The sequence below is a fragment of the Prionailurus viverrinus genome, chromosome D3 (assembly GCF_022837055.1).
Source record: "Prionailurus viverrinus isolate Anna chromosome D3, UM_Priviv_1.0, whole genome shotgun sequence".
Taxonomy (NCBI): domain Eukaryota; kingdom Metazoa; phylum Chordata; class Mammalia; order Carnivora; family Felidae; genus Prionailurus; species Prionailurus viverrinus.
Window position 1 is genome coordinate 18,606,679 of NC_062572.1, and position 26,301 is coordinate 18,632,979.

The 26,301-nt window shown below is 48.8% G+C and overlaps 1 protein-coding gene across 8 annotated transcripts in view; it reads left to right on the forward strand.

Annotated features, from left to right (window-relative positions):
• The first annotated feature begins 79 nt into the window (after positions 1–79).
• Positions 80–26,301, forward strand: part of UBE3B (ubiquitin protein ligase E3B) — a 55,209-nt gene continuing 28,987 nt past the window's right edge. For 2 of the 8 annotated variants that reach the window (XR_007145715.1, XM_047827170.1), the window contains exons 1-15: positions 3,542–3,633; positions 4,765–4,907; positions 5,056–5,176; positions 6,765–6,824; positions 7,245–7,349; positions 9,264–9,360; positions 10,642–10,727; positions 11,620–11,702; positions 15,708–15,813; positions 16,117–16,237; positions 17,152–17,329; positions 19,118–19,281; positions 20,848–21,015; positions 24,259–24,430; positions 26,010–26,128. Coding sequence is in view for 7 of the 8 variants with exons in the window: in XM_047827170.1 (XP_047683126.1) it covers positions 3,580–3,633; positions 4,765–4,907; positions 5,056–5,176; positions 6,765–6,824; positions 7,245–7,349; positions 9,264–9,360; positions 10,642–10,727; positions 11,620–11,702; positions 15,708–15,813; positions 16,117–16,237; positions 17,152–17,329; positions 19,118–19,281; positions 20,848–21,015; positions 24,259–24,430; positions 26,010–26,128 (1,777 nt within the window). In the remaining variant the exon portion in view is untranslated. The other 6 variants (XM_047827173.1, XM_047827172.1, XM_047827171.1 and 3 more) reach the window with 6 other exon arrangements.

The window sequence follows — 26,301 nt, forward strand, 5'->3', positions numbered from 1 at the left end:
TCTTCCCGGGTAAAGAAGCTCTGCGGAACTGTCGTTTCCTGGAGCTGGATCGTTGCATCCCAGCGGAGCTCTGAGCTAGGACACCCCGGGGCAAGATGGCGGTCGGGCTTCGGACGCTGCCCCGGGTCCGGCAGAGCTCGAGGGCACTGAGCTGAGGCGGCGGTAGCTTCGGCCCCGACCCGGAGCGCGGGGGCCTCGAGCGGATAAAGGTCTACGGCCTACGGGTAGCGAGTGGGAACAGGGTTGTGTGTTTTCCGAGTGGTGGGGGGACTTTGAAGGAGGTGGCCCTTTGGCCGGGTCCCTGCCTCCCCAAGTCGGAGGGCGGGTGCCGGGGGCTGACTTTCGTGCTCGGGGGGTTTCTCCGTAGCCGTTTCCATCCCTTTTCAGCTCTGGGGCGATAGGCCTTTATAGACAGGCTAATGCTGGGTGAAAAAGGTTTGTTATTGTTGTTGATGCCGAGGAAAGATGCTGGGCCTCAGGAGTCCCTCCCCCAAACCGGAGTTCAAATCCTATACTCGCTGTGTGACCTTGGGTGAGTTCCCTCACCTCTCCGAGCCTCGGTTTCTTCCTCTGTAAAACGGAGTCATTAGCTCGTTTCACAGAGGGAGCTTTGTAATACAAGTTTTGGTACCTGGCATTCAGCTCTCTCCGTAGAGGCAGCTGGTGTTAATGATTTCAATAAAGAAAAACTTGGTCGTAATTTGACCCTAACTTAGCCCTGTGGACAGCCTTGCACGTGCAGCTGTTTGTTTTTGCTGTTCCATGAGTGGGGCAGTCTCCAGGTCTTGTCAGTTTCACTTTAAAAATTGCTTTGGAGTTGGACGTGGCTTCAGATTCAGGAGTCTAGTGACCTCTCACAAGTCACGTTCCCTCTACGTTTCATTTGCTCTGTGTGAAGGTGGGATTGATGATAACACACACCTAGATAGGCAATAGCCTTCAATAAATGATAGCTGTTCTTATTAATAGCCTAAGTGCTATTGCCTGTTCTTCCAAAATTGGACCATTTGAGACCTTATAGAGCTGTTGAAAAGACAGACTGGGTAAATATCTGTACACTGCCTGATTCATGATCCGCCCTTAAATGGTGATGGTCACCACGCCTGCCTGTCCAGCTGTTCGCATCATAGGGGGAAAATCCTGTCGGGCTCAGCAGTTGATATTTCTGGCCTTTCACCTTTGGATGATACTCTCTGGCCTCTTTCATAATTCTCCATGAAATTGACCTCATCCAGGGAAGACTGATGTTGAGCAGATATCATGGGAATACAGACGTAGAGTCTGAGTCCTGTCTCTTGGTATTCAAATCTTGGCTCTGCCCATCACTGGCAGTCTAACGTGGACTATGGGAGATACTAAGTGATCTCACAGGGTTGCTGTTCTTACGTAGAAGGGACATGACACATAGTGGGTACTTTAATCAACTTACTTTCCTTTTTGCTTTTTAAGTAATCTTGGTTGACCCAACCTCTTGGGTTTCTAATTTTTCCACCTATATCATTGTTTCCCCTAACTGGATTGTAAGTTTGTTTTTGGGGGGGGGGGGGTTGGTTTTAAGTCTGGATGCTACAGTAAAGCCCAGTTACATGCTATCTGCTTTCAGATACTCCTTGTTAGTATTTTCCCACTTAATCCTAATCACAGCATCCTGACAACTAAATTGGGATACAAGAAGTGTAAATATTATAGTTAATTCTTGTAGCGCCCCTAGGAGGTAGGCACTATGATCCTCAATTTACAGATCAGGAATCTGAGGCCTAGAGAGGATAAATAATTTGGCCAAATGAGGTAGACTGAGAACTAAAAAGAACCAAGGGTACTCGATATGATCCAAGGTTTTCTTCTACTATACACAGCCTTTTCTTTCTTTGATTAAGTCAAAGTTTGTGTAATCTTTCGTTAGTTACTTCAAATACACACTTAAAAGACTTCGTAATGTGTTTTGATTAATAAACTGGTAGATTTTAGATAGAAGAGGAGAATAAGAAGGAATTAGAAAAACTGCCAAGTACAGACTATTATACGGTGTAAACAAAACCAGCATATAGCATTGCTGAGGGGATGCTAATCTCAAGGAAGAGATCTTATCCTACGAGGCTGCTTGGGAGAAGTGAAAGTTTTGAGATAGCCTTTCAGGTACTTTGTCAGTTTGCATATGCAATCTCCTGTTTTTCCATTGAGAAGACGCTCCTTCTTTTCATCACCCCTTTCCCCCCCCCATCCTCCCCCCCCCCCCCAAATGAGGGACTCGCTGCCTGTTAAGGAAGAATCATACCATTGTGCTCAGGGCTTGGGCCCTGTCTTCTGCAGCTCTCTGGAGCTTGAAGCTGTTAACCAATCTAAACAGGGCCATAGCCCAAGTGACAGGACCGGTGAATCTTAGTGCACCCAGGGATAGGACAAAATTTAATGGGGGAGGAACGTAAGGGCCCTTAGTGACTAGACAGATGAGAGCCCATGCTGCAGAGTTAAAAAAATTCTCACATCTGTACAAAGAATACGTCAATTAGACTTACTGTGTAATCTGTCAGCCACCTTGATAGGTATTTGACATAAATTGTCTCATTAAGGCAGAAAGGGTCTGAGACCTCTCCCTGTGGGGGCTGCATGGCAGAGCTAGAGACGGGCTCCAGCTGTGACTCGAAAGGCTGTGTGCCTCTCACAGTGCTGTGCTGCCTCACTGCATGCTTTCTGCAGAGAATTTGGAAAACGGACTAGTTCAGGAAGCAGAACTTCCCATCATTCCTCCACCTCCAAACAACCACTGTCTACATGTTGTTTTTCATTTCTTAGGCATAAATGTTTTTCATTAAAAAAATGCCACACATAACTTTCAATGGCTTCTTAACATGCCATTCCCCTCTGTTCATTCTTAGTGCCATAAAGTGTGTGTGGCTTCAATTAGCTTCTTTGGCGTTATTTTCAATCTATTCCCTTTCAGCTGAAGGACTGGGGAGGTACACTATAACATTTAAACATGAAGGGATGCCTGGGTGGCTCAGTCGGTTGAGCATCCCACTTCAGCTCAGGTCATGATCTCACGGTTCGTGGGTTCGAGCCCCGCGTTAGGCCCTGTGCTGACAGCTCAGAACCTGGAGCCTGCTTCGGATTCTGTGTCTCCCTCTCTCTCTGTCCCTCCCCTGCTCATGCTCTGTTTCTCAAAAATGGATAAACGTTTAAAAACTTAAATCAGACATTAAGTAAAAATGAGAATACTAGTGTTTTAAACCAGAGGCACTTTTTATTACTTTTATTCAGTGCGGAAGATATATGATACCCTGCCTGTAAAACTTAACCCCGAATCTGGATTTTTCCTTCTGCTTCTGCCAGGAAGGACAAGCTCCTCTGAAGTGAGAAGCTGCCCTCGGCATAGTGAGTCCTGTGCAACATCACTAATGATTACCTGGCGTTTCTGTGTCACAGGCAGGTCCTCAGGTGAGCTATTCAGACTGCTGCTGGGCAGAGAGAACAAGTGATTCAGAAGACTGCTACCTTTCTCTCCCCTGCCTTCTTTCCTGCCTTCCTGTGACCAGGTGGGCTCTGTTCATTTGTTTTGACAATTACCGATGAGAGACCCACATGTTGTTTAACAGATGCGAATCTGTGTTGAAAAGGGACCACAGAAGCCTCTCGGTATGTTGACATGGAAAGAGCCTTGAATGAGCTTTTTATTCCTGATGATCTTTTCATGTGGGCGCTGCTTTGAGGGAGGTAACATGGTAAAGGGATTGTTTTCCAGAAGTCTGGATTTCTGAGTAATCCCTTTGAATAATTTTGTCGGCTTGACTGCTTATTTAGTTGGGATAGAATGACAAAGTTTTCAAGCATCCAAAGAAATCATTTCAGCGTGGGAGGCTCCATGGACCCATGTTGTGTGCTCTAGGCATAGCCAAAGCTACATCTTTGGGAAAAGATAGTGATTGGTGATTTAGATAAAAATGTAATGGACAGTTTAGACCCTCTGTCCAAAACATGCCAGTCAGTGGATGGACAGATTCTGCTCCGAAGTCCTTATCAGCCCTTGACAGAATGGGAACAGTAAGGACAGCCCAGTAAGTTATACATAAAACCGAATGTATTCAACCTAACAGATTGTCTTGCATTTTGGACTCACACGTTTGGCTTTTTTAGCGTTAAAATGGCTCTTTTTCCAAAAAAATAAAATAAAATAAAAAATAAGGGCTTATTTTGTGCTGGGCACAAAGTAGATACCAGTAAATATTTGTCGAGTGAACAGAGAAATGAAGTAGTGGTGACGGTAAATAATTATGTTCGATTTTTTTTCCCTTCAAGCCTGTACTTTGCAAAATAAATTTGACTGCTCAGCTTTAGACTGCTCCAGAAAACTCAAATACCTAGGAACCTTTGACCTAGAGGATGCCTGGTTTGAATTAGAGCTTTATGGATGGAACCGGTTCATGCTTTGTTCATCTATTAAACAATTACAGAGCCCACACCCTGTGGCAGATGCTGTGCTCTTAAGAAGATGTGATTATTTAATGCAGGGAAAAGCACCGCTGGTCTAGATGAGGTGCATGAAAAGAGCCGATAGGAAGTTGGGACTTGTGCCAGGAGAGCTATTAGCTGCTGTGGAGGGAACCGAAGGGTCCTGAGTAGCTCTGCTGCTGCCCGAGTGCGTGCCTGCCCGCCCTTGGCTCGCGAGCCCCTTCCTGTGTGTGTTCTTCCTCAATGATCTACGTCAGCCACTCGCCGTTTTCCTTGCAGGGTTCGTGCAAACTTGCAAACATGTTCACCGTTTCTCAGACCTCGAGAGCGTGGTTCATCGATAGAGCCCGTCAGGCTCGGGAGGAAAGGCTGGTGCAGAAGGAGCGGGAGCGGGCGGCCGTCGAGATCCAGGCCCATGTTCGCAGTTTCCTGTGTCGGAGGCGACTGCAGAGAGAGATCCGGTGGGCGCTGGGAAATCCTCAGCACGTTGTCCCCTGTCCCCAGTTAATAGCAAGAAAAAATGGTGTTTTCTCCTACAGTTCTTGAAAAGCCTTCCAGCTGCTGTGAGCTCCTAATTTAAAATGTCTTCCCACCTCCTTCCCCTCCTAGGAGAGAGATCGATGAGTTTTTTAAAGCCGATGACGTGGACTCCAGTAAAAGAAGCGCACTTGGTATTTTTAAGATTGCCAGGAAACTGCTGTTCTTGTTCAGAATTAAAGAGGATAATGAGGTAAAATAATAATAGTGAACACTGTGCTCACCCATCTGCCAGGTCTTTTGAAAGTATTTTGCAAATATAATTCATTTAATCCTTATAGCGACGCTACAAGATAGATTCTGTTACCACCACATCCTGCCCTTTTTGTTTTCTTGGGACGTGTTTTGTGGGGATTATACCCAGTGCTTCTGAGAATCGTCACAATTCTTTTACATTGACCATGACAAGCACTCCGACTCAGATGCATACAGGAGTGAGGCAGGTTGGGCAACTGAGTGGAAGAAGCCATTTACAGGAGAAAACAACAAATTATAATAAGTAGGGGCACCAGGGTGGCTCAGTTGGTTGAACATCCGACTTTGGCTCAGGTCATGGTCACACAGTTCGTGGGTTTGAGCCCCACATCGGGCGCTGTGCTGACAGCTCAGAGCCTGGAGCCTGCTTCGGGTTCCGTGTTTCCCTCTCTCTCTGCCCCTCCCCTGCTCATGCTCTCTCGCTCGCTCTCTCTCAAAAAGAAATAAACATTAACAAAAAAGAAATAATAATCAGTAACTGGCAGGAGGTGGTGGTGATGGGGAATGATGACATCAGAGGGAGTTGATGGGGTATGTGGCATGGCCACTGAAGGGGGGCGGCCAGTCCTGGGCTCCAGCCAGTGGTGGACTGCTGTGAATTTTGAAGAGAGATGCTGGTGATCCTTGTACTCGTTTTTCTCATTTGTAAAAATTGGTAGCTAATTTGAAATTTCTTTTAAATCCTGTAAACCAAATGAAAAGTGCTGGTTGCACTTTGGGGATTAGAATGATCAGCCTAGAAACGATTCCAGGAAGTAGCGAGTTGTCTGTACTAGTACTGACGGTCCCATCGAGGAGGGCCTCTGTGCTCCCAGGGATTAGACGTTCATTACTGCTAAGCATCCCATTGTGCCAGACCTTCTTCTAGGCAGTGGGGCCCCAGAAGGAAATGAGATGGGCGGGGTCTCTAACCCTGCGGAACATGTAGCCCAGAGAGAGGCAGGACTACACAGGCAGGAAGATGAGGACAGGCAGGTGCCGTGAGGTGACCCTTGTTGACGGAGGAAACTATAGTCCAGAATGCTGAGGTGGCTGCCCGGGGCCATAGCACTTTTAAGGGTGGATCCAGGGCCGGTATAGACAGAGTAACGTGGTTTCCAGTTTCCACTTTCCTTCCTTTTGCATTTCAAGTTAAAAATGATGGCGTGACAGGTTGTGGGGAAAAAGTCCGTGTCTGTGGTGCTTACAGAGTGGCCACCGGGAGAGCGCGACCCCGGGAACAGCTGCTAGCCCTCAGGAGCACAGGCCCAGATTGCCGGGTTGATTGTGTTTTTTCCAAAGGCACCCCTGGCTGAAACCACGTGTAGGTCTCCTCCAGCCTGTGGGCCACCAATTTGAGAACCTTACGTTAGGCTTTCTGATCCCCAGTTTCCACATCTATAAGGGGGAATTCAATATGATCACGTCTGTGAGTCATCTGGCGTCGTGTGAGTCCTGCACGTGCCAGGTACCCACGGAATGCTTGCTGCTTTCCCATTTCAATGTGGCTTGCAGAAACGTGTAACCCCCATCCTTCCTCTTTGCAGAGATTTGAGAAGTTGTGTCGCTGCATCCTGAGCAGCATGGATGCTGAGAACGAACCCAAGGTAAGCAAGACGGGGGCTGGGAAGTCTCCCACAAGCTCTCAGGCCGATCTGTTTGGTTCTGAAAGTTCCTGCTAAGTGTTACGATTTTGTTAGGTCGGACTTTGCATACGTGGACACACACACCTGCCTAATAAGTAATGAATTGAAAACATTACCGCGGTGCAACTGGTTTTCTTAGTCTTTTCATTATCCAAGGACTGCGTTCTCCTCTGACCTCTTAGGATGGTAAATTCCCTCACTAGGCTATTTTATCTATGGGTTTAGTGTTCAGATAAGTCCTACTCCCTGTTTATTCACCTGTTCATTCCCACTGCCTTCCCCAGCGCTGGACCTAGTGAACTTGTCCTGTCCCAGTAGCTAGAACATATGTAATTTGGTCCCTGTTTCTGCCCATTACATTTCTCTTTTTCCTGCTTGTAGGTGTGGTATGTGTCCTTGGCTCTTTCCAAGGATCTCACCCTCCTGTGGATTAAACAGATCAAACACATTCTTTGGTGTTGCTGTGAGTTTCTTGAGCAGCTCAAGGTAAAAACAGAACAAGACACCTGTAAATGTATCCTTTTCATTGTAAATATATTCCCTCTCATTGGAGGCCTTTAGAGTATATCTTGAGAGTCCTCAAGATTCCATCATAGGTTATTTCTTTGGAAGTTTATCAGAGTCTAGTAAAGAATTATTAGCACCCCTGTTCTAGGAGAGAGCAAGCTAGATACCGTTATCAGTATGAGTCCTTCTTTTCATGTATAACATTCTGAACATTGGCTTATGCTCACCACAGTCTTGACACCCAGAAATCTGTTGCCTTTCTTTTTGTTCTTTTGAAATAATGGATAACATCGTTTACATTATACTAGTCAGGCTTGTTACAAGTGCAGAAACCCAGGGCACCTAGGTGGCTCCATCAGTTAAGCGTCTGACTTCAGCTCAGGTCATGATCTTGCGATTCATAACTTCATGCCCTGCATCAGGCTGTGTGCTAACAGCTCAGAGCCTAGAGCCTGCTTCGGATTCTATGTCTCCCTCTCTCTCTCTGCTACTTCCCCTGCTTCCCCTGCCTGCCTCTCTCTCTTTCTCTCAAAAATAAACAAACATTAAAAAAATTTTTTTAACTAAACAAGTGCAGAAATTCAACATGTGTAGCTCCTAATACATACAAGCTAAGCAAGAAGGAGAATATTTTTTTTAAATGTTTATTTATTTTGGGGGGACAGAGGATCTAAGATGTGTTCTGTGCTGACAGCAGAGACACCGGCATGGGGCTTGAACTCACAATCTGAACCATGAGATTGTGACCTGAGCCGAAGTTGGATGCTCAACCGACCAAGCCATCCAGGTGCCCCGAGAATATTTTTTATAGAATATTCTCTGTAATGTGGCAGCCAGGGATGACCAGAGCCAGGAGCTTCTAGGATTCTCCCTCATCCCTTTCTCTCCTCTCTGCTCCCTTTTGGAATCGCTTTGTTCTCTCCTGTTGTAATCACAGTAGTACTGGCCTCACATCCTCACTTTATCTTGACCAAAGAGAAAAGGGAGGCCTCTCCCACTAGTTTAGGAATCAGAGAGGACAGTAAAGGCCCAGTGTTGTCCTGGTCTCAACCTCAAACTGGTTACAGTGGCAAGAGGGGGGAAGGTACTTCCACTGGCCCTTCTGGTCCTGTGCCCACCCTTGTGTTATGAGAAGGTGGGCAGGGGTGTGAGTGGTTGCAAACAGTGGACATTTTCACCTCGCACATTGGGAGAGAGGTTTCAGGGGCAGAGGCTTGACTCAAGTGGGAGCTGAGCGATGGAGCAGATGTCCCCAGAGTCCCCATATCTCTAGCCATCTCTCTCAGGGCACTTGTGATTGACTCTCCTGGCCTTGACCTGGCAGCAAGCATGAATTATGATTATGATAATCAGTATTACATAGAGTTACCTGTGTGTCAGGCCCTGTTCTTGGTGCTTTGTCTACATTAATCCGTTCATTTTTAACACAACCCTATGAAGAAAGCAATGTTACCACCCATAGTCAACAGCTGAGGAACTGGGGGACAGAGAGGGTAAGCAGCTTGCCCTAACTCACACATCTAGCCAGTGGTCAAGCAGGGAGTCTGAGCCCAGAGTCCCCGTCACGTTCAATTGCATTTCTACTCTGCTGCTCCAGTGAACATATGTCTGTACATCCATCCATCCATGTACACAGCAGGCCAGCTTCAGTCAGCTTGCTTCCCAAGAATTCTCATTCTCCATTCCGGAGAGTATTTCAGATTCCGTGCTCGAGGATTCGTGTGCCAGAATCCCTGTCCCTGAACTCCCAAAGTGGTCATTCCCCAAGAGTAAAAGAATAAACTCGGACGGTCCTGACTCGCCGATTGGTGGCAGAGTGCATCCAGGCAAGTTATGAGTGGCTGCTCCGCTGTCGGACGTATGACTTCATCTCAGTCTCTCTGTTGTTTCCAGCCTGAAATCTTACAGGACTCCAGACTCATCACGCTGTACCTCACGATGCTTGTCACCTTCACAGACACTTCAACATGGAAAATCCTCCGCGGAAAAGGTCTGTGGGACTGGCTTCAAAATCTTTCCCAAGTAGCATTTGCGTAGAGACCTTGGGGACCTTTTCTCCTTTTTAAGAAGCGTTTTCATTGCCATAAGCCTCAGGGGGGGCCCTGAAAGCATACCAATGAAGATGCCCTTGACGTTTCCATCAGATAGCATTGTAATATCCAGAATACATTCAGGATTGTGTGTTCTAATCTCTCCTTTGAATTTACGTTTAAAGGCACGGTCCCCCTGAGCTCATTTTTTAAAACTCCCATAGCGCCTCCGCCTCCAAGTGATGATACTCACTCAAGCCTTGTCATTCTTGTCACAATCATTGAGCAGCAAATAATTCTATTTTGTCCATAAGATTTGCATCATGAAGCTGCCTCCTCCCTCAGATGCCGTACTGAGCCTTCCATGTTTTGTCCGTTCATTTTGTCCATCCGCTCTGCAAATGGCCTTCTCCGTGCCACATTCTGTGCGGGCACTGGAGATACAGAGAAGGCCGCTGCCCTCGGGCTTCAGGTGCCAAAGACTGCCGTGTGCCCACCTGCCCTTCACAGAACTGGAGAGTCTGGCGAGGGAGATAGACGCTAAAGGGAAGTCCCTTACCTGTGACTATATGCGAATATAGGAAGGACTTACACGTGAACACACGCATGTCATGACGACCGTGTGAAACGTAGCACTCGGAAGGAAGACTACGGAGAAACAAGAACATCGAGCGGATCTGGGAGGCCCTGCCTCCCTGTGTCTGGGACTCAGGCTCTCCCGCCAAAGTGATGTCTGGGTGAACAGCTGGAGGCAGAGTTGGGGTTCGCAGAGCCAAGGGGGAGGACTTTGAGAACAGAGGCAACTATGTGTAAAGGCTCCTGGCCGGAAAAGAGGGGTTATTTTAAGGTGTGGGCTGTGAGGGGCGGGGCATTTAAATCTTGGGGAGTTCTGGCCTTGAGTTCCAGGGTGTCTGTCTCCCAGCGGGGAGAGGTGGTGGCCACAGAGAGCAAACGGTGCCAGGCCCTCGGAGGGAATTAGGAAAGGTGCGACAGGTGCTCAGAGGCTGGGGACATTACTTCTGGCTGAGGGAGATCATAGGACCATCACCTAAGAGGTGACACTTGAGCTGGACCTTCCGGGGGAGTGGATTCTGGAGTTCATCCTCTCCCTGTGCCTGATACCAGGCTGAAGGGGGGTAGGAAGACAAGCCACCGAAATGATGGCCTCGGGCCTGGGGTGTGCTATAAACAGTTCACGGTCAGGCCAGTGCCTTTTCTCTCACACGTCTTTCTTCATTCAGGGGAGAGTCTTCGACCAGCCATGAACCACATCTGTGCAAATATAATGGGACATCTCAACCAGCATGGATTCTATCCTGTGCTGCAGGTTTGTGAGTGCGTCCCCGAACACGTGACCTCTCTCTTCAGTACCTGAACTTGAATTTTCACAGCTGATTTTGGCGTTACCTGGTGCCCTCTTCACAGAAGCCTTTTTGCAGGAGGAGTTTAATGCTCAGCGTCCTGTCCCTTCCCCCACCTTGAGTCGCTTGTGGTCTGTGTCGAGGGAGGACAGTGGCACTGGGGTCCCTTCGTTGTGCTACATCTTTGGCTGCAGAAATGACCCAGCCGCTTGACACTTAAAGTCGAGAGGGGAGGCCTCAGGATTTGATTCCCTCGGGTTCCTTCTTGGGTGAAGTCTGGAGTTAGCTTTCTTGCTGTGTCCTCAAACACCCTTCTGTCCACACCACCCCTGTTGTGCCGGCTCACACACCCGGGGAAATAAATGCCGGAACTCTAATCGCTGTTTAAAAGCGGTTTGGAATTCTCGGGTTTAGAAGTAGCATTGAGTGAACCCTTCCTTCTGCCCCGCGCTGAGGCGGGCTCCTTCCTGATCGGGTTTCCTCTTCTCACATGAACCCTGGGAGGCGGTGTGATGGCCGAAGGTGGTGCCGTCAGCAGCACGTCTCTGTGAGGAATCTCCTGGATGCCAGAATGTAGGAGTAGCATACGTATGAAATTTTAAGGGTGGTAGTCTTTTTATTGGCTGTAAACTTTTTTGGCTGTTTCTTATTTTACAAATTTAAACACAGTATTTAGAGAGACAGTGGTATAATGAAGGAGATACCCTTCACTTTGCTCTCCCTTCATTTTTGGAAAACATTCTAAATATAGGTTTTTGTTTGTTTTGAAGCACTCATTTTACTTCTGTGCTGCTTTTTTACGTACAAGTGACTGTAGGTTGGCATCGGCCCCTGACCAGTTAAAATGTTCTTTTTCAGATGCTGTTAACCCGTGGCCTGGCAAGACCCCGGCCTTGTCTGTCCAAAAGCACTTTAACTGCGACCTTTTCTCTCGCGCTGCGGTAAGTAACTCCAGCTGAGGGGCTGGCGTGCTTCCGGAAACTTCCTCCTCTCGCTTTCCCTTCCTCCTGTTCCTCATGTTACGTGTGGGGGCTTGCCTGTTCTGTTCTGTTCACAGACAGGGTGCATCTGTGGCAGCTCTTCTGTCTGTGCCCCTGAATTTTTTGCATCGCGATTTGAAGGAAGCTTTTCAAAGCGAATTGCTTTCATTGTGCCAAGGACCCAAGACCCAAGCATTTTTCCTTTTGAGCTTTTTAATTGATAAGATAAAGAGAACCCCTTGAGCTGGAAGAGGCCCGGTGAAAGGCAGAGTAGAGGGTGAAGGGAGTAGTGTTGTGAGCCCAGGTTTAAAATGTTAAAATCTGGGCAGCCTGGGTGGCTCAGTCAGTTAAGCATCCAACTAATGGTTCCAGCGCAGGTCGTGATCTCACAGGTTAGTGAGTTCAAACCCCACGTTGGGCTCTGTGCTGATGGTGCAAAGCCTGCTTGGGACTCTCTCAGTGTCTGTCTGTCTCTCTCTCTCTCTCTCTCTCTCTCTCTCTCTCTCTCTGCGCCCCTCCCCCACTCACACTGTCTTTGTCTCTCTCAAAAATAAATAAACTTAAATAAATAAATAAAATACAATAAAATGTTAGAATCTGGAGGCTCAGAGAGGTTGTGCTGTTTGCCTTTACTTAGATTGGAGAGACAAAATACATAAGCTAAGTACTTCCATATAGAAATTATGTCTGCAATTCTGAGAATTACCAAGTGCACAAAGCTGTGTCTGTGACTGGGTCCAGAACATTCTTAAACTGTTGAGAGGAGCACAGACTTGGGGGAGATGTTAATATGATAACTTGATCATCTTAATCCCCAAGATAATAATAACTTTGGGCAGGGGGAGTGTTATGGTCAAACCAGTGACGTAAAGCTCCCTGCTCTGGCCCCCTTTGCTAATCCACAGGGCAATTTACCGCAGAGAGCTCTTGACAAGTCCTGAGGTCTAAGAACCTTTGGGCCTGTTTAATCCAGTGCCAGCCCAAACATATCTGAACATGGAATACCCCCACCTAAGTTTTCACTGGTGGAACGTATCTATTGGTGTCCCATGGACTCCTTTCCTGTGGAATACCAGTTAGCAAATGATGGTCTAGAGATTGGTTGGTAAACTTTTTCTGCAAGGGGCCCGCTAATACGTATTTTCGGTTCTGTGGTCCATGCAGTGTCGGTCACAACCACCCTGCTGGTGTGTCACAAAGCACCTATAGATGATACGTACACAGAGGAGAATGGCCATGTTTGAACAAAACTGTATTTGCAAAAATAGGCAAGGGGCAGAATTTGGCCTGTGAGCCATTTTTGCCACTCCTGGTCTAGGCTGTGCTTTCCACTAACCGTTAGCCACCTGGGGTTTAAATAGACATATATTAAAATTAAGAATTCAGTTCCTTGCAGCATCTGGGTGGCTCAGTTGGTTGAGCATCTGACTCTTGATTTCTGCTCAGGTCATGATCCCAGAGTCATGGGATCGAGCTCTGCATCTGGCTCCATTCTAGGTGTGGAGCCTGCTTAAGGTTCTCTTTCTCCCTCCCTCTGCCCCTGCCCCCTGCTCGCATTCTCTCTCTCTCTCTCTTTAAAACTGAAACTAAAATTAAAATTAAAAACAGCAAAAGAATTCAGTTCCTCAGTTGCATTAGCCACGTTTCAGGTGCTTCGGGACCACGTGAGACTGAGCAGTGACAGCCTTATTGGACCACACAAAGAAGAAACATTTCCACCATCACGGAAAGTTCTGTTGGACAAGGCTGGTCTAGAGCAGCTTTCTCTGTAATGAGAACCACATTTAAAAAGACCAGAAATGAGGGGAAATTATTTAAATCGATATATCCAAAATATAATCATTTCTACATGTAGTCAGTCTTTTAAATTCTTTATTTTAGTTAAAATTAACTTGGGGCACCTGGGTGGCTCAGTCAGTTAAGTGTCTGACTTCAGCTCAGGTCACGAACTCACCGTTGGTGGGTTTGAGCCCCGCATCGGGCTCTGTGCTAACAGCTCAGAGCCTGGAGCTGCTTCAGATTCTGGGTCTCCGTCTCTCTGCCCCTCCCCCGCTTGCACTCTGTCTCTCAAAAAGAAATAATAAACATTTAAAAAAATTAATTTATTTCTTTTCATACTGAGTCTTCAAAGCCTGGTGTGTATTTTACCCTTAAAGCCTACCTGCATCTGAACTAACCACATTTTAAGTGGTCGGGAGCCACACGTGGCTACTGGCTACTGCGTTGGACAGCCCATTTCTAGAAGCGAGATCCTTACGAGAGAGGAGCAGGGGTCTGCCAGTGATGCTGTAATTAGTTACAGAAGTAGACCAGATCATCTAGTAAACAAACACACCTTCCTTTCAGACTCTGAGAGGAGTCGTATTTAATGAGTCCTAAGACATAGGTGCAAACAGGTTTTCCAGTGGCAGGTGTCCTGCATCTGCTCTCTCTGAGTCACTTTCTGGAGCAGTTCGTTCCAGCCTCGCCCACTCTCCCCTCTCGTCAGAGGCAGGGAAGCGTTGACACGCAGGTGCCTGAGCTCCAGGGCACAGGGCCGCTCTGCCGCCCTCCTCTGTCTCCTGAGAACAGAAGTCTTCCCTTCCGTTCCAATGTCCCTCCCCCGCCCAGAGTGTTGTAATTCAAGAGTGATTCACCCAGAGGGTCACATCCAGCCATTCCGTCATGTTCCTTCTCCTTTAAGAATGTGGTAGCCTCCATCATTTAGATTTTTTCACTCTGTACGTTAGAGTCGTTAGAGTCTGTTGGCTCACTCTGAAGGCCAGGCGGCTCTGAAGCCTTTTCCTTAAGTAGTGTCCTTTTCCCCCTCTGAGTATTTGAATGTAATTGAACATGGCCAGGACCTTTTAAAACAAAATACCTAGTGCTTTTGTCACAGTAGGATACACTGTTGAAAGTCTGTAAAATCATAAACGTTATGTTCAGACGTGATCACTAAATCCTATGATGCAAATAGCCAACATTCATGGGCCACACAATTGTTTTAAGATTTATACCCACATTAACTGACTCCTCACCACATTCTCTAATCTTAGTTTTATAAATGAGGAAGTTAAGGCCCAGAGAGGTTAAGGCATGAGCAGGGCCCTGGTCACACAGCAGGGAGTGACAGGGCCAGGAGTTGAACCCAGGCTATCCTGACCTCAGAGCCCATACTCTCTACTCCTCGTTCTTTATTCTTGTCTCACATATTGGGCACAATTTTGTATTCCAAGAGCAACATATATTGAATCCATGGCATGTGGAACCTTCTCGAACTCGCCTTGTTCCATTCATTCCCCCAAGCCCCCGTTTTGCCCAGACTCGGTTTCTGTTTTTTCCCTTGTGCCTGTCCAGCTCCCTGGTTGCAGCGTGAGCTCTGTACTGGTGGGGACTGTGCAGTGAACGTCTCCTTTACCATCCTCCCCTGCCATGCCAAACACTGAGGCCACACATAAGGCCACATCCTGAGACCTAGCAGGACGTCTGCAGAACTTGTCCCCCGAGGGGGCTCAGGTGCAACAACTGCAAGGCTAAAGGAAGCGTTTTGTTTTTTGGAGTTTGTTTATTTTGAGAGAGAAAGAGTGGGGGAGGACAGAGAAAAGGAGGGGGAGAGAAAATCCCAAGCAGGCCGTGTGCTGTCGGCATGGAGCCCGACACAGGGCTCGAATTCACGAACCATGAGGTCATGACCTGAGCTGAAACCGAGAGTCAGATGCTTAACTGACTGAGCCCCCCCAGGGGCCCCTAAGGGAGGTTTTTGATGACCTCATGCAGAGGTGTACGTAACAGGGCACCAAGGGAAACCGAGCATCTAGTACGTATGTGTGATCTTTTGAGACTGGATGTCCCCATCTTCAGCCTTGAGTTTTCCTAGACGCCCTGTGAGGCGTAATTTCAAGGGAGTTGGGGGCGTTGGCAGAGTGGTTCTTTGGTTCCGGGGCAACATGCAAACCCGTGTGAATAAGGCGATCTGTCTGTGTCTAGCCCTGTGATTGCTGCACAATTTTCAGACAGTCTGCTTCGGCCATTCCTCATCCACATCATGTCTGTGCCTGCTCTCGTGACTCACCTCAGCACAGTGACCCCTGAGGTAAGTGGCTCTCTGGTTCCCCACCCCCAGTCCATTTTTGCCATTCTTCTTAGAAATTAGAGAGTAAGATGTTTTCTCCCTTCATTGCCACCTCTTCTCCTGACACTTCTACTAAGGCAGGAGCTGCTGTAGACACACATGTTAGCGGCCGAGAGAGCCAGGTCCTCATCGTTGTTCATTTTCTTCCTGGCCATTGAGAGCATGTTTGGCATCTAGGTGTTGATGTGCAAGCGACCAAGTTCATGCTCCAGTGGGAAATTCTTCCTGTCGGCTCCCGCTCTAACAGTCTGCAATTGTTTGCAGCGCCTCACCGTTTTAGAATCTCATGACATGCTTCGTAAATTCATCACATTTTTAAGAAACGAAGATCGATGCCGTGACGTATGTGAAAGCTTAGAAGGATGCCATACGCTTTGTCTAATGGGTGAGTGTGTGTGGCTGGGCATCAGGAGAAGCCCAAGTTGTGTTTGCTTTTTACTGTTCTGGGTATCATGAGTTGTTTTTAGTAACGCTTGGAAGTACCTAACGATAAAAGACATGTAATTAGATACATAAAATAGACACGTAGAATTGAAAACTGATGGAAAATATAGCAACCTGGCAACCTGGCTGAGTGAAAAATGTTAAATTTTGGCCCTCAGCTTCCTGGCATCCAAGAGAAGAATGAAAATGGGATGAGTCACCTGGGTAATTCTCATCTCAGAAGAGAAGGGAGGGCACAGCTGGGTGGTGTTTAGATCGGAGCAGAGCCTCATCATCTATTTTACGTTTTCCTTGTAAGTAGAGAAAGGACAGAAGCAAATGGGTAGAGCGTAATTCTCATCACTTAGAAGAGGGTTTTTTTAATGGAGAAAAAGGTCCTTGGGGCTAAATTTTAAGGGAGTTCGTGGTGAATAACTTCGGTGAACGCTGAACAAGAGTGACTTCCTAAGGACGTTCAGGTGTCCTTCCAAAGGTCATTTCTTACATTGACTCTCGATTCTCGTTTTAGTGGTGTATTGAAGTGTTATATGCTAACTAAAGTTCACACACATCTGCGTATGAGTCTGCCTGTCATCCTCACGTTAAGAGTGGGGATCATTATTCCAATCTTCTAGATGAGGAGACGGATTCGAGAGGTGGGTTGAGGGTCGCACAGCTCCTCTGTGGCAGGGCCAGGGTTTGAAGCCAGGCGCGACACGGAGCAGCCCCGGCACTGCCAGCTGCCAGGTGCCTCTCCACATGGGATTTCTTCCTGCACCTGGACGTGACTGCGGGAGCCCCAGGCGGAGAGCGGGGCTGCGAGGTGACGAAGCGGGTCTGCCCGGGCTCCTTGCACTCAGCCTTCTCTCTTTGCAGGCAACCTTCTGCAGTTGGGCTCCCTCAGCCCCAAGGTGTTAGAGGAAGAGACGGATGGGTTCGTGAGTTTGCTCACCCAGATGCTGTGCTACTGTCAGAAGTACGTGTCCCAGAAGAAATCCAACCTGACGCACTGGCACCCCGTCCTCGGCTGGTTCTCCCAATCTGTGGACTATGGGTAAGTCCCAGGGCAAATCACTGCCTTTCTTGTCTCCTGCCTGTCTCTCACCACCTCCCCCTTCTTCCTTCCATCTTTCTTCCGGCTTCTGTTGTTTTGTTTCCGGTTGCAAAAGTAATATATATTCACTGGATAAAATCTACATAAGACCAAAAGAAAAAAAACCATCCCATTGTGCTACTACCCAGAGACAACCGTGTGAACGTCCCTTCAGTTTCTTTTTTTTACCTGTAAATATCAACAGGTTTTTTTTTTTTTTAAGTTTATTTATTTTGAGAGAGAGCATGCACATGTGTGGGGGAGGGACAGAGAGAGAGGAGGAGAGAGAGAGAATCCCAAGCAGACTTGACACCATCAGTGCAGAGCCCGATGTGGGGCTTGAACCCACAGCCTGTGAGATCGTGACCTGAGCCGAGATCAAGAGTCGGGCGCTCAACTGACTGAGCCACCCAGGCGCCACTCAATAGTTTTTTGTTGTTGGGTTTTTTTTGAGATCATTTATTTTGTATTTCATTCTTTAGTAAATTGTGAACCTTATCTGTCAACCCTATTTTTTCTTTTTCAGTATCACTTTTCCTGACTCCCTAGACTGCCATATTTTGGAGGTGATTAAAATAAGCCCCGTAACTGAAAGGGGATAGAGGTCACCTCAGATCCTTTTCAAGAGGTGGAATATAAATTTAAAATTTTGTAACTAAAGGACTCAAAAACATTAAAAGCGCTAGGCTCAAAGAGAGAGATTAAGTAAACGGCATCACAGATTTGAAAGCAGAACAAGCCTCCTGGGCTGAGATGAGGCAGGTCTCGGGAGTGAAGGTGGCTAGAGCTTCCGGCTCTTTTCCTGTTCAGATAGCTGCCTGGATCCCTGGCAGATGTCCTTGAAACAAAGAGTGAGGGCCAGAGGAGGAAATCCCAGGATAGTCTCCCTTTTCCTCCTACCAGAGTGCCATCCGGTTGAAAAGACAAATAGCCAGCCCGTGACGGGCCCCAGTGTGATAGCCCAGCCTGAGGAGAATGGGGCAGGTGTGTTGTGGCCTCAGGAAGGATGTTCTGGGAGGCAGGAGGGGCGGGGGGGGGGGGGCAGCAGTGGGCAACCTGGTCTGCTGTGAGTGGACTTGGACAAGCCCCTTTACCCTGCTCTCCTTGCCCGAAACCCAGGGATGATTTTCACAGTCTCTCAGAGTGTGTTGTTTCAGAGGATTGAAGGAGATAAGGTACGTGAAGGGCCTGCCTCTAGGCCTGGCTCGTGCTCATGGGTGGTGGCTGTTTCCACTGTGGTGCCGGGAGCCAGGGGAGCCCTCATAGGATCTTAAGCCGGGGGGTGATGAAGGCGGATTTCAGGAGTGTGAGTCTGACGCTAGGGCTGCGGCGTGGAGCGGGGAGACTTTCAGGAGGTTGGGGGTCGTGGAGACTCGCGGGCCAGGCCTGCGGGCTGGATGTGAAGAAGAGGCCAGTGCAGCAGACAGCAGATGGCTTTTGTCGACTGAATGGTAAATGGGGTGGGGTCAGAACAGAGAGAGGGCATGACTATGGCAGGTGGAGCCTGCGGCCCTGAGGCGAGCAGGGATGCTGTTGGCGGCACGGGAGGCCTGGGTGGGGTGGCAGAGAAGGCAAAGAGGCCAGCGCCTTATGCACCTAGGCCCTCTTTTTCGTATCCTCTTACTCGCCATGCCGAGTGGCAGGTTGTAGCCACCCCTCCAAGCGGAAGGCCCGCTGGGGAGCTGAGCGGGCTCTCCCCGGCCATCCGTCAGGCGGAGCTGACAGCGCCGGTCTCCTGCTCTCTCGTAGCCTTAATGAGTCCATGCCCTTGATCACCAAACAGCTGCAGTTCCTGTGGGGGGTGCCTCTGATCCGGATCTTCTTCAGTGACATCCTGAACAAGAAGCTTCTGGAGAACCAGGAGCCAGCCCACGCGCAGCCGGCATCCCCCCAGAACGTGCTTCCCGTGAAGAGTAAGTGGCTCGGGGGGGCCGACCCTGTGGCTCTGCCTGGCTCGGGGGCCGCTCCTGCTGTCCCTGTGTGCCTTCTCCCCTCTGTTTCTGTGACGCTCGGACTTCTCCCACAAGGGTTTTAAGACCACTAAGCCAAGTTCACATTCAGCAAAACAGCAATAGAAAATCTTCAGGAATAGAAAACAAGGACCAGGGAAGTAGCAGTAGCTGAACAAAACCGAGGTCGTATATAGAGAAGAGTGTCCACAGATGGGTGTGCCACAAGGGCCACCCATGGTGGTTGTCTCTGGACTTCCATTTGGCTCTGAATTTCTAGTAGCTAAAATGAAAAGGGGGGTGGGGATCTTTTCTTACTCTTCCCTAGCAGGAAGAAAGAAGGCCCGTTTCTTAAATTTAAAAATTTTTTTAAGTTTATTTATTCTGAAAGGAAGAGAAAAAGCATCAGCGAGGGAGGGGCAGAGAGAGAGGGATAGAGGGGATCCCAAGCAGTCTCTGCACTGTCAGTGCAGAGCCCAACACGGGACTTGATCCCACCGACCGTGAGATCACAACCTGAGTCAATACCAAGAGTTAGACACTTATCCAACTGAGCCACCCAGGTGCCCCCAGTTTTTTTAAGTTTATTTATTTATTTAAGAGAGAGAGAATCCCAAGCAGGCTTCGCGCTGTCAGCGCAGAGCCCGATGTGGGGCTCCATCTCATGAACCGGGAGATGATGACCTGAGCCCAAACTAAGAGTCAGATGCTTAACTGACTGAGCCACCCACATGCCTCAGAAGGTTCATTTCTTAAGGGAAGTAGAGCCTTTCTGAGTTCCTAATCATAGAAAAAGTCTCCCACGTGGGGGTCCTTATGCAGAGGACACTGGGTCACTGGCCAGGCCACCTTGGCATTGCTCCTACTGCGGAATCAGTCATAGGGTCCATGGAAAGGTTTCTTGCCCACTCTGAGAAAAGTTCGGGAAATGCCAGTGACACCGAGTTCTGTGGCGCCACCTGCCTGTGGCAAATGTCCAGGTTCCAGGTAACTTTTCTTCTGCCAGCCAGTGTGGTGCAGAGCCCCATGTCACAGCTGCCCGGGAGCAGGGCTCAGTGTCGCTTCAGCAAGATGTAAATGTAAGGGAGAAGGTTTAAAACTAACCTTCGAGCACAACCCAAAGCAAGTATCAGTGCTCGAGGTTGATGCTGCTCCCCTCTGAAAGTACAGAGAACTGGGAATCAACCAGGCCACCCGCCTTCACCCATCATCCCCTAATACGGTCGAATTTTTACCCTTGTGGGTTCTGAAGTCCGGTGGCAAAGTAAAGGAATCCCCTGTAGGAGTCGAATGTGCCTGGCTTATTCTGGAACATCTTCTGATGTTCTGAAGAGGTCTTTGGGTTCCACCTAAAAGCCTGTGGTTAATGCTTTTGTAATTTACCCCAGAGAGAGAACTTGAGTCAGAGCAGTGGCCCCACTGTCCGGCTCTGGCTATAAAGGAGGCACGTTATCGAAATGCTCTTTACAGAGTGAAACTGGGCAGATGGCTGAGCGTCTGCTCACACGTTCCTTCTTCTCTCCGTGCCAGACCTCCTGAAGCGCGCGTTTCAGAAGTCCGCATCAGTTCGGAATATTCTCAGGCCTGTTGGGGGTAAGCGTGTGGACTCTGCGGAGGTCCAGAAGGTCTGCAACATCTGCGTCCTCTACCAGACCTCGCTGACGACTCTGACCCAGATCCGGCTGCAGATACTCACAGGTTGGGAGGCCTGAGGCGTCTTCTTCCGTCTCCAACATTGGGGGATGACTTTTCTTAGAAAAAGCTGATTTTCTTCTGGCTTCCTTAGCTCAGAAAATATATTTTGGAGGAGGTTGTTTTTGAGCTATTCCCCTTCGAGGTTGATACACCTCAGCTAAATGGCTCACACTAACCTCCGTCCTGGCGCGGCCGGCTTGCTCCTGTGACCTGGCTCTTGTTTTCATTACGGAGTGCCATTTGCTTTCAAAAGTTACTGTTTTTCTGAATAGAAAACTAGAAAAAAAGAAAAGAAAGAAAACCTAGACCATATTTAATCCCATTTTCCAAAGAGAACCACCTGTGCCTGAGTGTGTTACACGTATGTATATATTTAGACTGAAATACGTAGTTGTGCCCTTTCCATTAATCATTTTAGAAGCATTTTATCCCGGTCAGCGGTTCTTCCAAAGTGTCATTTTTATCGGCCACATAATATCTTCATCACATGGGTCTCTGCCCAGCATTTTCCTTCTTAGCTGAGCAAGGAAGAAAGTTCTGCGCCCCGCCCCTGTGAACACAAGAGTGTGGGTACTGGGGGCTTTCCACTGCCTCGCAGGACTTGCTCGTAGGAATTGGTCTTACGAGGACAGGAAGTCTGTGAGCAGTAAAGCCGTTGACTACGTAAAGGTTATGGAACTTTTCTGTTTCATTGTAGCTTTTTTTACATCATAAATTGCCATTGCCTCTCTCTTTCACGCTTACTCATCTTCACGTATTGATAGAGCACCTATGTGTGCCAGGCTGAGGATAAAGAGGTGACTAAGACAGCCGGGATCTCTTCCGCGAGGGATTCTAAGAATGAGGAGATGAGCTGTAGGCACGGGAAGAATGTAGTGCCCGTCATGACGGGCACTGTGACCATGGACGTCATGAGACAGCGTGGGCTTGGACTGGAGCAGGGTTTCCCGGCCGCAGCACTGCTGGTGTTTTGGGCCCGACAGTTCTTGGCCGTGGAAGCTGTCTTGTCCTTTGTAGGATGTTGAGCGGCCCAGCCATCACAGATGCCCGTGCCGCTTCCCCTCCCCATTCGTGCCAACGCTGCCCGTCTCCAGACACTCCCAGAGGCCTCCTCGGGGGCAGCGCGGTCCCCACTTGGACAGCACAGGCCTGGCGTGGTGGCGGGGTTGAAAGCAGGGGCACCTGGGCGTGTCTTAGAAGTCGTGTCTGCAGGTCCTACGGTACAGTTGGATTTGGGGGAGTGAAGGCTAGAAGCTTCCAAGATGAGGCCGGGTTGTTGGCCCCCACAGCCTGTGGATGGTGGTGCATTTGCAGAGCTGGAGAAGCCCGCTGGGAGGGAAGCCGGGGGAACAGAGTCCTGCCTGGCTGTGAGGAGAGCGAGGTGCCAGGCAGGCACGCGAGTGGACCACGCGGGGGCGTGAGCAGAGGCGTGCTGTGTAAAGCCCTGGGCCCGGGGCAGGTTCCCTCGGGGGAGGGTAAAAGCAGACGAAAAGGGGCCCGGACCGAGCCCAGGGCCCCAGCACCCAGTGTGAGGGTTTGAGAAGCGTATCGAGTGATGGGATTTTGAGGTGATGGGCCCGCGTTCAGCTTTTTGAGGCGACCACAAATTCAGGCATCCTCCTCGTCCCAGTGAGAGAACCCAGAAGTTCTCTTGGCTGACTTGAAAACGTATCCTTTTAAGAAGGAGATAAACTAGCGTGAAGCATCGGTAGAGTATTGGGTCTGTTTGTTTAGCGACACGCAAAGCAGAGTGTGGGAGACCACGCGCTTTGCTCCCGCTCCTCGCGTGCCACGTGCTGCCCTGTGGCCCGGCTCCCCAGGGCCCTGCGTCTTCGTTGCCGTCGGAGTCGCGCCGGACGCAGCCCTTGTTGAAGCCGTGTCTGAGGCCGGGAACGAGCATGTTCGTCCCCGCCGTGAGGACCGTTCACATGATGTGAGAGCAGTTGCTCTTCCCTTCTCGTCCCGTGGGAGTGTATTTGTGGTCTCCGCAGTGCGGCTGCTCACTCCGTCTCTGTCTCCACCTCCTCTTAAATTCTGAGGGGTCTGCGTTCCGTAATCTCGTCCTGCCCCTTGGAAAATGTGAGCTCCAGCCTTCAAGAGTAGTAAGTGGCCACTCCTCTCTGGCTCCTTCAGGCCACCCTGGTCTAAGCACAGAGCAGCACTGATTGAGTCTGTCATCCTCCTCCTCCAGGCGGATATACCTTCCCGAAGCAGTTCTTTGTCCAGAACCGAGTAATTCAGAGTGCCCTGTAAAATGAGGGGGGTTATAAGGGCTCCGGCAAAAAGTGAAAATGAGGAATAATTTGAGGTACACGCCCTACTGTAGATTCAGGGACACATGGACTTTCAGAGCCAGACTCTCTGAGTCAGTAGCTGTACTAATAGACTTAAAATGTGACGGTGACGTAGCCTGTGTGTCCGAGGCCTTGGAGCCATCGGGAAGCATTCCTAAAATGCCATCGGGAAGCGTTCGTAAAATGTCTTCTCCACCCAGGGTTAAATGTTTGTGTGACACTTCACGGGATCTCTGCTACAGGCGTTCATTGCTTTCCCATTTTTAACAAAGGTAGAATAGTAGAAAAGAGGAAAGCTTTGCTAAGTTGTAGGTGAGCCAGAAAGATGGTTTAAAGCAGGGGTCAGCAAAGGGGCCAAATGCGGCCCACCACTTGGTTTTGTAAATAAAGTTTTATTGGAACACAGCCCCATCCGTTCATTTACATCTTGTCTGTGGCTGCTTTTGTGCTATGCTGGTAGCATTCAGTAGTGTGACAGGGTGTTAGGCCAGGCCCACAAAGCCCGAAAGTACTGACTCTCTAGGCCTTTCCAGAAAAAACTTGCTGACCCCTGATTTAAAATATAAACGCTGAGTCAGACAGACCTGGGTTCCTCTTCTTGGCTCTGCTCTTTATCGGACTGAGTGATTTGGAGCTAATTACTCAACCTCTCCAGGCTTCAGTTTCTTCCCTTATAAGATGGAGGTAACGTTAGGTTTCACAAGGTAGAAAGGTGATAATGCATGCAGAGTACTTAGAATGACATCTGGAACATAGAAAGCACCCACTAAACGGTAGCTGTTATTGCCATCGTCACTCTCAGTGGTGATAATGATTTTCTTAGTAATTGCACCTTTTTTCACACCCATTAAGTGTCCACTAATAGGAGTGTTTTGTTCCCCCAGCGGATAGGAGAAACCGTGACCCAGATGGTGCCCCCACCTGAAGCTTGGGTTTCTCTGTCCTTTTCCAGGACTCACTTACCTTGATGACCTGCTCCCCAAACTGTGGGCGTTTATCTGTGAGCTGGGGCCCCACGGAGGGTTAAAGCTCTTCTCGGAGTGCCTCAACAATGACACCGAAGAGTCCAAGCAGCTCTTGGCCATGCTGACGCTGTTCTGTGACTGCTCCCGGCACCTCGTCACGTAGGTTGACTGCTGTGGGGCCGAGTTCCTCTCCAGAATGTGGAGAAGCCCAATGACAGTGTCAGGAAGGAAGCAGTTGCTGATGTGATTGCCGCCATCCTCTGGACCCGTGTGGCAGGGTCATTAGGAAAATTAGATGAGAAAACATTTTCAAAGTAGGTGGCACATAGTTGGGGTTCAGCAGTTCTTAGTTCCATCCTTCCAGGGGAGCTGGTTCAGTCCCACTGAGTGTGGGCTCTGGGATTCTCCCAGAGCTGGGTTCAAATCACTGCTCCACCATTTCCTCGCTAGGTTAGTAGTTACCTGGAAAGTTCCATAGCCAGAGTGCCAGGATGCAAATCCTGGGTGGGCCACTTCCTGAGACACCCCCGGCAAGGGGGCTCCACCTTTCCGAGCCTTTGCTTCCTCACCTACGAGCGGGAACAACAGTAGCACGTGTCTCTGGGCTCTGTGGTAAGGATTGCAGGAGATAAAGCACACAAAGTGCTTAGCACAGTCCAGACACTTAGGAAGGGCTGCGGGCTGCGGTTCTTGTCATGATTATCGACTAACCCTAGGCGAGTTGCTTAACCACTCTGAGCTTCCTCCTTCAAAGAGTAGTAATGGTTATCAGCCATCTGATAGGGAGTACATGAGAAAAGGAAAGTCAAGTTCTCAGTGCCGTGCCTGGCTCAGAGTGGGGAATTAATAGATGTGAGTCCCAGTCAGTGCTTTTTTTTTCAGCCTATGTGTCTACTTGTGTGTTTGGTATTCTTTTAATTCCACTTTTTCCAAAGGTTGGTAAAGAATTATGAGAATGGACCCCGTCAGGCGGTTATGTTCATGGTAGAAGACACTGGGTGGGAGGGGATCAGGGACACAAGGTGACAGATTGGGTAAGAACCACGGAGAGAGGTGCTCCGTGAGCAGTTGGAGGCCAGGGCAAGGGTAAGACACCCTGAAGGGCTGGGTCTAGGACGACCCAAGAACGAGTCATGCCCTAAGGTGAACGGAGCAGACTTAGGAGATTTTCAGGTAGAGCTGTATCTTAAACAATTCATTTATTCACACATTCTTTCAAACATTAGTTTTCATTCATTCCCTCATAAACACTTCTCAGGTACCTACTAACGGTCACTAGTGGCTGCTGCAGATGCAGGGAAAGATTCTACAGCTTTTCTCAGTGGGCACACACTCTCTGTCAAGATTTCTTGATAGGCATGGAGAGGCATGGATGGAGAAGGTGTCACAGCCAGATCCTTATGAATAAGGAGAATACAGAGGGAAGCTTATTGTTGTTTTCCTCTCTCCGTTGTGGTTTTAAATTTTTCACTATGGACAGTTTCAAATTAATAGAAAGCGGAGAGAAGAGTAGAAGGATCCCTCAAATGCCCGTTACCAGCTTCCACACTCATCTGCACGTGGTCGCTTTTGCTTCACCTCTGTCCCCAGCTGCTCTCCCCTCCGGGTTCCCCTGAAGCACATCCTACCCATCAGAGCTTACTTCGTGAGCTTCTATTCGTCTAGTAAGAGGTACACATCTCGTCGTTCCCCCCCTTTCCTCCGTGGGAAGTTGTGAATAATTTTCCATCTGATTTAGGATCCTTGACGACATCGAAGTTTACGAAGAACAAATTTCATTCAAACTGGAAGAGCTGGTCACCATCTCCTCTTTCCTGAACTCCTTTGTGTTTAAGATGATCTGGGATGGGATCGTAGGTAAGGCGAAGATGCCAGCCGTCGTGCTGCACGCGGGGAGGCCGCGGTCTGGAACGTCAACTGATGCCTAGCTTTATCGCCCATCACAACCAATTGCACAGGCACGTTTATTCACGTAATTGGAAGTTGTACTTCTCCTGTCTGCGGCCTCTTAAGATAGTAGGTGCAGATAT